This window comes from Salminus brasiliensis, chromosome 5 (genome assembly GCF_030463535.1).
Source record: "Salminus brasiliensis chromosome 5, fSalBra1.hap2, whole genome shotgun sequence".
Lineage (NCBI taxonomy): Eukaryota > Metazoa > Chordata > Actinopteri > Characiformes > Bryconidae > Salminus > Salminus brasiliensis.
Window position 1 is genome coordinate 26,493,860 of NC_132882.1, and position 13,460 is coordinate 26,507,319.

At 39.9% G+C, this 13,460-nt stretch overlaps 1 protein-coding gene across 1 annotated transcript in view; it reads right to left on the reverse strand.

Moving 5' to 3' along the window:
• Window positions 1-737: 737 nt before the first annotated feature.
• The window catches only part of xylb (xylulokinase homolog (H. influenzae)), a 69,854-nt gene continuing 57,131 nt past the window's right edge, over window positions 738-13,460 (reverse strand). The window contains exon 19 of the mRNA XM_072678889.1: window positions 738-2,773. Coding sequence (XP_072534990.1) covers window positions 2,705-2,773 — 69 coding nt within the window. The 3' untranslated portion in view covers window positions 738-2,704. The remainder of the gene's footprint in view (window positions 2,774-13,460) is intronic.

The following is a 13,460-nucleotide window of genomic DNA, read 5'->3' on the forward strand; positions in this document are numbered from 1 at the left end:
AAAGGCAAGTCTGGCTCTGCCTCTAGACTTTACTTTGCAGACTCTGGTTCTGGGTCAAATTTGACAACATGGCAGACAATTTTGGCTTCATTTCTATATAACAATATATAAATATGTATTTTTAAAGAACTTGTGAATAATACAACAATGCAATAAAACAAATATTAACTGATTTGAATATACTGTATAATGGGAGCATATGGGCTTCTCTAATTGGTATAAAATTCTCATTAAAAACTAACCCCACTGTAACTACAACCCAAAGATCGCTGGTTCAAATCCCAAGTCACGGCTGCCTGCCATCAGCAGCCAGAGCCTGAGACAATTTGCCTTGCTCTCTGGGTGGGTAGACGACTTCAGTGTGATACAGGCTAGCATGAACGGCACTTTCCTGTGCATTGGTTGCCCGGTGACTTTGCATCGGCGGCAGTTCGCAGAAAGGCGGTGGCTGGTTGCGCATGTGTCGTAGGAAACAGGTGTCAGTCTTTAGTCTCCCAGTATAGTGAGCATTACATGTGATGGGAGGAGAAGAGAGTACTAACGAGTGAGTTGGGTAATTGGCTAAAAACCTTAAAATAACCAACTAACCTCACTGTGTGGAGGATGTTCTTTAGCCTGGCTAGCTAGAGTGATCCAAAAGATATAGGTATGAATTCTGTAGCGTATGCACTCAAAAAGTCAACACTTTTATTACACTTAACACTGTAATTGTACAAAAAGGTTGCATTGAACGTTGGATCAAAACAATATGCAGCAGCGCTGAGCTCTTGTTATCTTGCAGAAGAGGAGAACTCATAGCGCTCCGTCACTTTATGACAAATGGTTTCACAAAGAGAATCTAATGTCCAGATGTTATCTGCTAGGGACTAAGAAACAAAACAGAACAGATATGTATTTGCTCCAGTCTAACATCTTACCAAACAAGGCTAGAAATAAAGCAGAAGTGAATAATGGCAGTCTTAAGATTTGGTCCCTTGTCCACCTCCATTCAGTATTTTCCCCTGTCACTTGCTTTAGTAATGAGCTTATTAATATTGTGAGTGTCTCGCCTATGTCTTACTGCTTTACTATAAAGATCTGGGGATGTTTTTTGGGGACTGAGATGCAATTAACATATGCAATAAACAAAAACAATGTCCAAACATAGATAAATGGAGGCAAAGTGGGCAAACAAACCAACAAAATCACAGTCCAACTGAATTACATGGTTTTTGGCCTGGACCCCATTTACACACATCACTGCTTTACTACATGCTTACAGCTTTACTTAAATGGCAATAGATGGCTAATAGTGTCAGTGAGGGGTAATGTGTGAAATTCAGCACAAAGTATTAATAGAACACAGCTTCAGGTCAAAGCACTACACATATATGCAGTCTGCACACACATACACACATGCAGACACATATATGAAATAATTGCTGTGTGCTAAAATAATAATTTCACAGCTCTTGCTGAAATCATGTTGGTGGTTGAACCTGGTATGGTGATGGATTAGAAACTTTCAAGCCAATGTAATGAGCATGCTTCTTGCCCACAGACCAACACACAGTCCAGAAGTATTTGGATAGTGACAATTTTTGTAATTTTGCCTCTGTACACCAACCCAAAAGATTTTACATTATACATCAGCTTCAACTCAAGGTGTTAACTGCGATTTTTACATAGCCCCTAAATGTTATCAGGCTCAAAAGTAAGTGGACAAACAAAATATTTATAGATGAATGTCTGAAGTCTGTAACCCATGGATACAAAATGCTGTTTCCTGTATTGAGATTCTTTGTCAGGCCTTCGTGCAGCCTTCAGTTGCTGCTTGTTTGTCAGTTTTCCTACCTTCAGTTTTGTCTTCAGTAAATAAAAACCATGCTCAATTGGGTTGAGGTCAAATGACTGACATGACCATTAAATAAATGTTCCATTTCTTAAAAAGCTCTGTGGTTGCTTTCGCTGTATGTTTTCTGAACAGTCTGTACAGTGGCCATCCTATCAGTTTTATAGTGCTCGACTGACTCTGAGCAGTGACCCATTTCCATTGGCAGTCATACATCTCATGTCCTAACTGTGCCTCCACCACGTTTGACAGATGATTTGGAATGATTTGGACCATAAACCTTTCCTTTCCTTCTACATGCTCAATGCTATAATGGTTTCATCTGTACAAAGAATCATGTTCCAGAACTGGGCAGGTTTTTAGATGTTTTCAGTCAATGTAATCCGATGTTTTTGTTCTTGGGCGTTACCAGTGGTTTGCATCTTAAAGTAAACCATCTGTACTTAGAGTCTTAAAGGTGTCTCTTAATGGTTGACTTTGGCAATGATACATCTACTCCTTGAGCTGTCCTTGGGTTGTGGTTTTTGCACCCAAGAAAAAATCATCCACTGTCGTTTTTTTTCCCCTTGTCTTCCAGGATTGTTAATGTACTCCTTCTTTTTAAAGTAGTTGTATTTTCTAAATATTTAATAGGATATTTTTGTAAAACAAAACAAAAACGGAACTAAAGCTGGAGGATTACACATAAATTGCATTTTGCTTGCTTCATTTTTAATCTACTGCATTGAGAGGCAAAAGTACCAAAAATTGTGTCATTATGCAAATACTTACGGACCTGACTGTAAATATCTTCATGAGATGCAGTCAGTCATAGTTAAGGCCTCATGTGATCATGGCATAGAGGTACAGTTTAAAGGCACAGTGCCAGTTGAATCATTGTGTCATGTCTTTGAGAACTTTCTCCTCCAGTTCAGCATATCTCTTCAGGAGAGGCCCATAAATCTACAAAAACACCAAGCAGAAAACATTATCAATAGATAGCACATAAAGTACTGCAAGTTGCAAATACTGCCAGCTTATTATTTACTACTACCCTGTATCTACATCTAACAGCTATTTTACAGCATACCTTACTGGACTAACATGATGTTGGTGGACAGTGATGTTTATTGTTTTGCTTTGTTGCTGGAGTTTAGACCTTAATAGTACCTTGTTGTTGTACAGTCAGAGATTATAGCTCATTCTTCTCCATGCACTGTTTGCGTTCACTATTCTCTTATTCTTATAGCCCAGGGGTGCACAAGTCCAGTTCTGTGCAACTATCAAACTTTGCTGGAGACTGGCCTTCCAGGACTGGACTTGTGCACACCTGTTCTTGCCTGTTAACAGTGGTCAGGTTCTGATCATAAGACATGGATCCTGGATAATGATGATTGGTAGACTGTTCTCAACACAGCAGTTCTCAACCCACTGAGGTGTTTAAACTCTAACAACACCACTAAGAGTGACACACTGTTACCACTTTAACACACCACTAAAATGTTGGGCTCTGCAGTGGTGGTCCTTTCCATTAACAAAGCCGGATAATTGTGCAGTAACCTGTAGACTACTGTAACTGAACATCTACAAATTGCTATGGTGTGTGCAGCTGATAAAATGAGCATAGGTACTAAATAAGCTGGCAACTCTGGGTATATACTTTGGTTTAAGCATCTGTGTTAGTGTAGAATGATTTTTATTTTAAGATGAAAGTCTGAACCAAACCAATTAAACACAAATAAATAAAGTCCTATAGAAATTAACTAAGGTTGCATAATGTTGGAGCCTTCAAAGGCCCTATTGCACATGGCAATTTCACACTGTGGCAAATTCTGGTATCAGATATTACTGTTCAGCCAAAGCTCAATATGCATGAAAGACCGACCTATGTGGCTATACAATGTGCACTCGCCGTCGTAGCTGTAAGATCATTTAGGTTGTTTTGATTCAAGTTTGTCCTTAAAACTACATTAAATACCACTGACCATCACTGTATAGACCTGGCCTTGGAATAAACACAGGGCATTTTTGATGCTTTTAATCATCCCACACTGGCCATCCGAAGTGTCAACACTAGTCCTCGCTCACTGATTTGATGCCTTGACTCTTTGATCTTATTTATTACTATGATTCATTCTTACTGTGGCTTTTAGACCACACCAACTAAGAGCTGCATGGAGTCTTCAGCAATAATGTGAAATAAATCAATAATAACTCCTGACACGCAGCACAGCCTCACAGCCATTTATCAAACCTCTTTGACTTTACATACCAAAGTATGAATATGTGGGTTGAAAATACATACAGATGTCTGAATGCACAGATTTCATCAATTTGTCACAAACATGCAAAAAAGAAGCATGCAGATCCTGCTAGACGACACACTGCAGTGGCCTTGATATGTGGACTAAATAATGAAATTATCGACACAATGCTTTTGAGGAATCTGCCTAATAAATGTACTACTGTGTAGTGTGCAATGTGTATGTTTTCTGCAAGCTGTTGTCATGTGATGATACGTATATATAAATAGTAAAAATAATAAATAATAAATAGTAAAACATGCATGGTAAATAATGCATGGGGAGCTAAGCTAATAAACCATTTCCTCGTAGACAGCCTACTACTGCAATATCGAGAAACTAGACAGCAGCAAAATGAGAATTGGCCTAGTAGGCCCAAGCCCTTCTTCACTGCTTAAGTTTACATTCAGTATCAAAATCTTACACCAATCAGCCATAACATCAGCACCACCTGCCTAATATTGAGAAGGTCCCTCTTGGGCTGCCACAACAGATCTGACCATTCAAGGCATGGACTCCACAAGACCTCTAAATGTGTCCTGTGCTATCTGGCATTTAGGAGCCCACCCTGTCACAGGTTCACCAGGTATCCTTTCTTGGTCCAGTTTTGGTAGGAACTGACCACTGCATCCCTGCAGTGGTCCTACAAGACCTGCCTGATGTTTTGAAGATGTTCTGACCCAGTCGTCTAGTCATCACAATTTGACCCTTGTCAAAGTGGCTCAGATTCTTATGCTTTCCCATTTTCCCTGCACATCACCTTCAAGAACTGACTGTTCACTTGCTTAATTTTTTCTTTAACATTAATCAATCAAAACCCCAGATTAAGCGATAACCTTAATGGTGAGGTGTTTGCTAAGCACAGTTGCCTCCTGAGCCATACTTCAAAATATCTCAACGTACACTCTTAAAATTAAAGTTGCTACAAACAGTTCTTTAAGTGATGCCATAGAAGAACCACCTTTGGTTCCATAAAGAACCATGGTTGTCGTAAAGAGAACCTTTAAAAGACCCCCAAAACGTGCTCTTGATGTAAAGGTTCTTTATCAATTGAAAAGGTTCTTCATGAAAAAAGTGGTTCTTCTATGGCATTGCTCAAAGATTATTTTGTAGCACTGTTATTTTTAAGATTGTGTGTTCAGATATTTTGTAGTATGGCTCAGGAGGAATGAAGAACAATCTTAATGTGAAACAATCATCAAACATTCCATTAACCCTGAAACCAGCTCAGTGTTTTATCTTACTTACTACATAAGCACAAGATTCAGTTTTGTTTCTGTTAAGTTCTGGGCTTTATGTCCTCTGGTCATTCAGCAAGTTGGTGTCTACTACTGTAGCTTTTATCTTCTTCATCGTTATAGAGATTTTGAGGTAAGATTTGACATGGTTAACCTTTCCAGGCTGCCTCCATTTGGATCAGTGAAGTTAGGGTTTCTACCTGTAGCTTAGTAACAGGCCCAAATGCATCACCAAAGAATCTCACAGTATGAGTGATGATCCTACATCAGTTTTTATTACGAACTAGGACATCAAAGTCCAAAACAGATCCTAGATCAGCAGCTCTAACTTGAAAAGGTTTCACGCTCTGGTCCACAGGGTTGGTCCACAGGGTTGGTCCACAACTTGACCTTTCTTTGACTTTGACTGTCTGTGTGGCATGTATGGTATATATGTACCGAAAAACCAAAGGCCTTTAGACTTATATTAAAAAAATCCTCGGCAGGCACAGGTCAGGGTCGGCCATTTTGTCTGTTCAAGGTGGACCTGTGTTTTGAGTTGGGAGAGAGCACATTTCCCTCCCTCTGCCTCTCTCTCCCTTGGTAAATTGCTTTCTGCCCCTTGACATGATCCATCCATTTTACGCTCTGGCAGCCCATCCCTGGGGCATAGCAAGAGAAATATGCTGTGTGTTACACGCCAACAGCATCCTCAATATGAAACTGTGACAGACGCCCAACTGGAAGTGAGACGGAGCAAATGTGAGTAAGATGGAGAGGTGAGGGAAGAAACACATGCCAATTAAAAAGTGAAAAATTGGTGTGGACCCTCTACCTCCCTCCCCATCGACCGGGGTCAACCTCAATAAGGCCAGTTAAAAAAAAATGGGCTTGTGTTTCCAGAAGGCAGTATGTTAGAGAGTCACTGGATTAGTAATCCAATTTACATTTGTATAGCCAGAGAGGATGTTTCACTCTCAAAGTCTATCAGAGCGCTGGACCCCTGAGCTAATCTCTCAAGTCTGGGTCGGCATGGACGAGGTGAGGAGGTTTTCTCCAGCCGGAGGTGGGCCACACTAGAAGAAATGTCATTAACTAGAAGCTTTTCTGTAACCTGTATGATTCTAAAGCCAGAAAAGTGGAGCACTTTTGGACACTTTTGCGAGCACTAATTAGGCTTGGTAATTGATTCAAATGGGGCAATTAATATTAAGAATAAAGAACAAACAGGGAGTATCCCCAGGTATAGAATACCCACCCTCTTGCACTGACCACAGTATTGCGGGCTATACGGTTAAACATCATACATCAGGAAAGAAGTCTCAAGTGGATCAAATTGGCTATATGTCATCGCTGTTATAACAAAATCTCTAGGACAGCTTTGAAGTATGAACCCAAAGGTAAGTCTGACGTAATATAGCTCGGCAAAACCCAAATGTCACACTACCACTCTAAATAGTATGCAGAAAATAGTTCATTACCTGTTATTTACCACACAGGTGCCATGGATTGCATTTCTTCAGTAGTTTACAACGTTTTGTACAGCATATGATAGCATACTATAGCAAAACATTGCATAGCTTTATTTTTAGCATTGTAATATGAACACTTTCTTTTTTGTAATCATTTCTGAGTCTTTCTAAATACTGTTTCTGTCCTCTGTGTCCTCTTGGCACAGTGTGCAGTTATCTAGCTGAGGAGATTGTAGCAAGTCGGCCAGGGTTAGCTTTTAGCCTAGCATGGATACCCGCGGCGGCCCTTCTTAGAGAGGTGCTTTTTCTTGCCGGCTGGGATTCTGTTATAGCCTAGCATGGATATCCACAGCAGCCCACCTGCAAGCTGTGCTTCCTTTTGTTGACTACAGTTAGCTTTCAGCCAAGCATGGATACCTGCTAGCTTCCACATTTTCCTGAACTAGCTGTTGCATTTACCGTGCCACAGCTTTGAATTCACTGGTGGCCTGAGTGTATATAAACTTTGATGGCGTAAATATAAAAACAGCTCTGTTTTAGTTATGCAAGAACTTCCTTTGAATCAGGTTCATGGTATGACACTTTCAAGTACCAAGCGTTTTATTCGACTATGCCAATAAAGAAAATTACGTTTTTCTCCATTGTAGGACATCTAATACAAGGAAGCTGATATGTCTAGTGGAAAAGGCTACTGGGCCTTCATTGATGTTGGTACACCATTTCTAAAGTTAATACAACAGGTTTTAATTGGTCCATCCATAATACATTTGCTATACAATGTATATAATGTGCCCATTATTTGAGGTTTTAATTCAATAACAATAAATCAATAAAATAGAGGCACACACACACACACACACACACACACATACAAGTGACTCAAACAACAGTTTTGCTCGCAGGCTATTTCCTTTACATGCCTTTCAGGCATGCCGGTGAACTGCAGGTAGCTGTCATGTTTGTTTTCTGCATATTTATCATCTGTGGATTATTTCAATTGCTTGGTTAAAAAAACATAATAAATAGTAATCTAGCACAATTCACTCCTTCCTGCACTTTAATGAGGCATCAGCATTCTGACACCTGAACATATTTCCTTTGGATAGGAGCTGACACGCAAGCTGCCACTGCAGTCCCGCTGGGGTTTGGCGAATATAGCACAAAATATGTCAACACGCAGCAACAACTCCCTATGTCACAGCTTAAAACTACCCAGATAAGACAAATGAGTGTCTCTGGCAGACATCCGCGACCCGCCAGTATTTCCAAGCGGCGCATTCCCTCCAAGAACTAAAAGTGATTGTAGTTACTGTAAGCTTCCCACGCAGCTTTCCACATGTCGGTCTGACATCAGTAATGCGGCTGCTGAAAGCAACGGCTCTCCAGGTTTCATGCGGACGGGCCTTCACGTGGAAGAGGAATTGAAAGCGACAATGCCATTAAATATCAAAAAGGGCCCTTCATCAAAAGGGTGCCTGGAGTGGCACACACTCTACTGCTGAGCTACAGAAGGAGAGAAAACAGGGCTGAGAGAGACAAATTAATAGCAGTGGCAGTCATTTCCCTGTAGGCTTCAGTACACTGTGTAACGATATTATGAGAAATAATCAAAGGCGCGAGAACAAAGTGGCCCATTTTATCCAGTCTCCAGCTCAGGGAACAGGTTCAGGCTAAGGTGAGCCATTCGGGCGATGCCTTTCCACCATTAAAAAAATAAACCCACTCACCACCTGTGATGCACTGAACAGCAAAAACAACAAAAAAGACATTTCTAATTTATGTACCTCAGAAACCATGCAGTATGTGCTACCCCATGCATACTGTATTCTAGGAAGGGTTTAATCTCTCATTGTTATTTATGTATCGTGCTAAATAATGCACACAGACACCACACTGTGGTAAAATGTATTCTCAGCAGCAACACAGTAGAGTTCAGTGCGAAAACAAGCCAGTCTACAGCTGCATTGGACATACCCTTCATTGTGTCTGTATTAGGAATGCATGATTCAGGGTAGAGTGGAGGTCAAGCTAGCACATTTTGGTTTTTGCTAAATATTACAATAAAGTTGTGTTTGAGCAATTATAGTCATATTAGTACACATGCAAGCTCCAAAGAAAATCCAGACATTTGCCTACTGATGACAAGGTTCGTGAGCAATCAGCACAGATGTCTTCATCCCTTTGCGTCTCTTTGAAATTAAGAGCAGCTGTGCATCCTCTGGAGATGATGATGATAATCATACAGAAGAGATGAGTCACATGCCAAACTCGCAGCTCACTCCCACGGGACGCCAGTATCATGCTTCTGTACTGATCTACCTTTGTGGTGACAGCAACAGCTAACTGCTTGTTTAGCGCAAGCCGCCATCGCAAGATCGATCAGCACACTGTGATGCTTCTGTCGCGCTAAGAACATGAAGAAGCGCCGAGCGGTCCCTCTTCCTGACGCAATCCAAAGAGGCGACCTTCAGTGGTGAACACAGACGAAGCATCAACATAGAACAATAAACATGATTATGATGTTTGCCACTGAGCTGTCAGTGGGGAAACTCATGCATAACGATGAGGCTTGCGTCCAAGTCCACCTCTGCCATGCTGTTCTGGAGATACGACGGAAATGTATTTTTTTTTGGTGTTTGTCAAATGGAGTAGTCACTCCATCACAAGCACGATCACAGAGCAGCCAGTGACAGGTAGGGGGGTTTTGACAGCGGAGTCCGACATGAAGGGCTAAGCAAACTGCAAAACTCTATATAAAATTGTACAATTCGCTCAAAAAAAGGCTTTCGAAACAAAAGGATCTGTAAGGTCATTAAATCAGAGATTTGAGAAGTGCAGAGCTGCTGCAATTCGCTTCAATTTTGGGAGCATTGTAGTTTAGTAGGTTAAAATCTGCATAAGCTAAAGCAGAGTAAGCCAAACTTTACCCATAAGTCCATGTGTGGGTATAAAATCTAAGGAGTTAGTTTGTTACATTCATTATTCTCCAACACTACATTATAGCTAGCACAACTGCGTGGAGGCCATACGTCAGCCTGATTAGCTCTTACTGCTTCCATGCTTCAAATTTGCACAATATCCGCCAATCTCTTTGCAGACATGCAATGATTCAAACTGATGACTGCTTAACACTCTCTGCTCCAGGTGTTTTTTGTACTCAATGTTAACAAAATGAATGAGTGTACAAATTCAACAAAATAAAAGTGTATGTTAAAACATATAGTTTATATTGTAACAAAATAATAGCATAATATTTAAAATATTAATAAAAGAGTGTATATTAAAACAAAATGTAACTTATATTTTTATAAAATAAACAGCTGTATATGTTAATCAAATAGGAGTGCATATTTTAACAATATAAATGAGTGTATAACTGGCTACAGTCCGTTCTCACATTCCAAAATCATTGCAGTTCAGTCACCACCAGACTGATGCATCACAATGCATTTTTACACCTCTAATGGATATAGAGTGAATAGATCGGGTCTACTGCCAGTCTTGACACACAACCATCCATCTGTGATCATCTTTAATGCTTCCGAAATGAGCCTTTGCTAATGAACTGTATACGATGTGCACTGAAGCCACATTCCTTCCCCACGTAATTAAAGCATGGAAGTGGCAACATGAGCATTTTTTAATTGGAGTCTCTCTTTCTGCCACACTCCTATCAGTTGATTATGTGTGCCCTCAATGCAGTGGAATGATATGTGATGCTTGGCAGAGTGAGAAACGCAAATTAATTTTCATCACAGCACATAAAAGAATTATTTCACAGTCGAAACTGGGGTAAGAATAGTCAGAGCCGTAAGGGAGAGGGCACAGAAAACCAATTCCAAATAATTTCTCATTACCACTGCTAATGTCATTATTACTAGTTTTATCAGCACCATTAATGGGGTAAATGCATGGTTATTCATACAGTGTAATACAGTGTAATCTAATGAACCCATAATAAATCTTAAAACCTTGTTTTATGGTTGAGAGCCTTACAAGTAATCAGATAATCTACTGATAATGTTGTTTAATTGAGCAATCAGGGTTTTGCAAAAAGAATAAACAATAAAAAGCTTGAATAGAAACCATGATAGACTCAGTGGAAGCCACACACAGCTTTTCAATTATTCTAAAATATGCAAATGGATAAAGATAAACTAGGGATCCTTTAAAAAGACTTAAATAAAATATATAAAATTAATGTGTCCTTCAGAGGCTGTTTCTTACTCTAAGACAGACTAGTAATAAATGATCTTTTTATAAATAAAGTCTAGTCAAATAAACTGTAAACTGGACCATTCTAATCTATCAAACTCTATTCCACTGCCTATCGACACACACTCTAAGCAAAAAAGGTTTCTACATGGTACTGAAAAATGTTCTTTGACTTGTATCCCGTTTGGTGCTCTATAGAACCATTCGCTTTAAAAAGGTTATATTTAGAACCATCTATGATGAGTTTTCCAACAATCTGAACCATTTAACCAGGCTAAGACCAATTAAAACATCCTATACAGCATCCTACTGGATACTGAACCATTGCCTTTACTAAAGAACCCTTGAGCTCAAATCAAATACTTTTTTTCCCACAGTTTTTCAAGGTATACGACCATATAAGGCTGGGATACAGCAAATCTAGTCTCCTACAGTTTCTCCATAAAATTCCAGTGTATGAATAACACTAGTAACTCTGTTCACTGGTGTAGGAGAGAGAGAGTTGCACATTAGGGCGGAATAATTACATTAATCACAAACAGCAAGAACTTATTCAATTAATAGGATTTTCTAATAGGATTTATGTGAAAAAGGGTTGTTGCGCATCAGAACTAGCAGAGAGCGTCTGTCAACTCATCTCAGAGCACAGATTGACTCCTCGCTCTATCTCTCGCTTTCTCTGATTGACTTTGATTGACTTTGATTTTGTTTGCGTGTGTATTTAACTGAGTGGGCGAGACTAGCTGTGTAGCTGTGTAACTGTCAAACACAGTAAAATTACATTTCTGATTCTCAATAAAGTAATTATGAGTACTAGAGGAATATCACAATAAAGAAAACTGATCAAAACTGAATGAACTGTTAATGTGGCGAATGGTTTTAATGGCAGGAATGGATTATTAGGGTACTACAAAAGAATTTGTACAGTTTGGAGGCTGTAAATATAAGGTGTTTCATCTTTAAAGGTTAACACTTACGTAGGTGGTGGGTTTGGTAAAACTTGGGCGGCCTCCACTTTTTTTAATGCTGTTTCTCAAAATAACACCGAACAAATTTAAGTCTGGCTGACTGAAAGCCCACTTAGATGACTAGAGAGACTGGTGACTAATGGTAGAGTGACTGCTGTTGAAAGGACAGAAAGGTGAAAGATTTTTCCCATGATATTGCATCTGTATCCCATTCGCTAGATCTAGCCCAGTGCAACTGCTGTTGGCTAACTGCTCAGACACAAGTTGTTATCAACAACGTGTCAGTACTAGCGACTGGTGTTGGGAGTAGCATAAAGCTGAAAAGAGAATGGTTCTACCATGTTTTGACCCGGCTATCTAAGCTTAGATAAGTTAGTTACCAGGCTAAACAACACAGGACAGACCATGTTCCAGCTAACTGAAGGAAAGCCTCTGAGAGCGCAGAGTGGAATAAATGGTCTTCTGAGACAGTTTTCGAGCACTTTAGTAGACTGGTTCATCCAAGTTTGCTTGCTCTGTCTTTTGGCTGAATCGCTAAACTTGTAACTACAGTAGGCTTGTTTTTTTCCCCACCTGTTTTCAGAGACACCAATAATCACCCACCACGCCCCCACACTGTGACTTTCAAATACACATGGGGGAATGAGCTTCTTTGGCCATGTATTAGTTACAGATATAACAGAAATCTGGATAATCAGACAAGTCATAATTTTGAAATACCATCTTGCTGAGAAGCAGGCAGGTCTTCTAGTAGTCAGTCTTCCGTAGTCAGACAGCAATCGGCATGAGCGAAACTTAGCATGGCATGTTGCTATTTTGCTATTGGTACAGTTGAAAGTTTCCAGGTAGAACTAGTGCTTGTAAAAGTTAGTTTATGCATTTAGGTTTCTGCACATTGTTTGACTGCATACACCAAACCACCACACCCCCAATGGTGAAAAACGTACAATTAATTGTAATAATAATGAGAGCAAGGACATTTTTAACGCAATTCCAACAATCCAGATCATACACAAGAAGGACCCATGATCTGGTTGATCTCACTGATTAGATTACCAATTTCAGTCACTTAAATGAGAAAACTTTGCAGAAGGTTATATGAATAACAATCTGTAATTTACTGTCTTCAGAAACAGGAGCAATGTGTTTATTCATTTTTATTCCTATTAACAGATGGGTATGGTTAGTACCATATGACGAAGTGTCTAAGTGGAAAAAGACTTATCACTCACTTACTCACAGACACACTCACTCACTCACTCAGGCAAGCCAGGCTTCACTGCTGCTGTCAGCCACCGTCTGTGTGAGGTCAAACCATTTACATCCCAGCACTGCATCGCTCAACAGGGGATTTGCAAATGCAAGGTGAACCGCAACCTGGCCGAGTTGTTTTACCCCACTGACCCCTATGCATCTCTCCAATTACACACCAGTCTTTATCATAGCATAGCCTTGATCATCACCCGTGAGCCCTG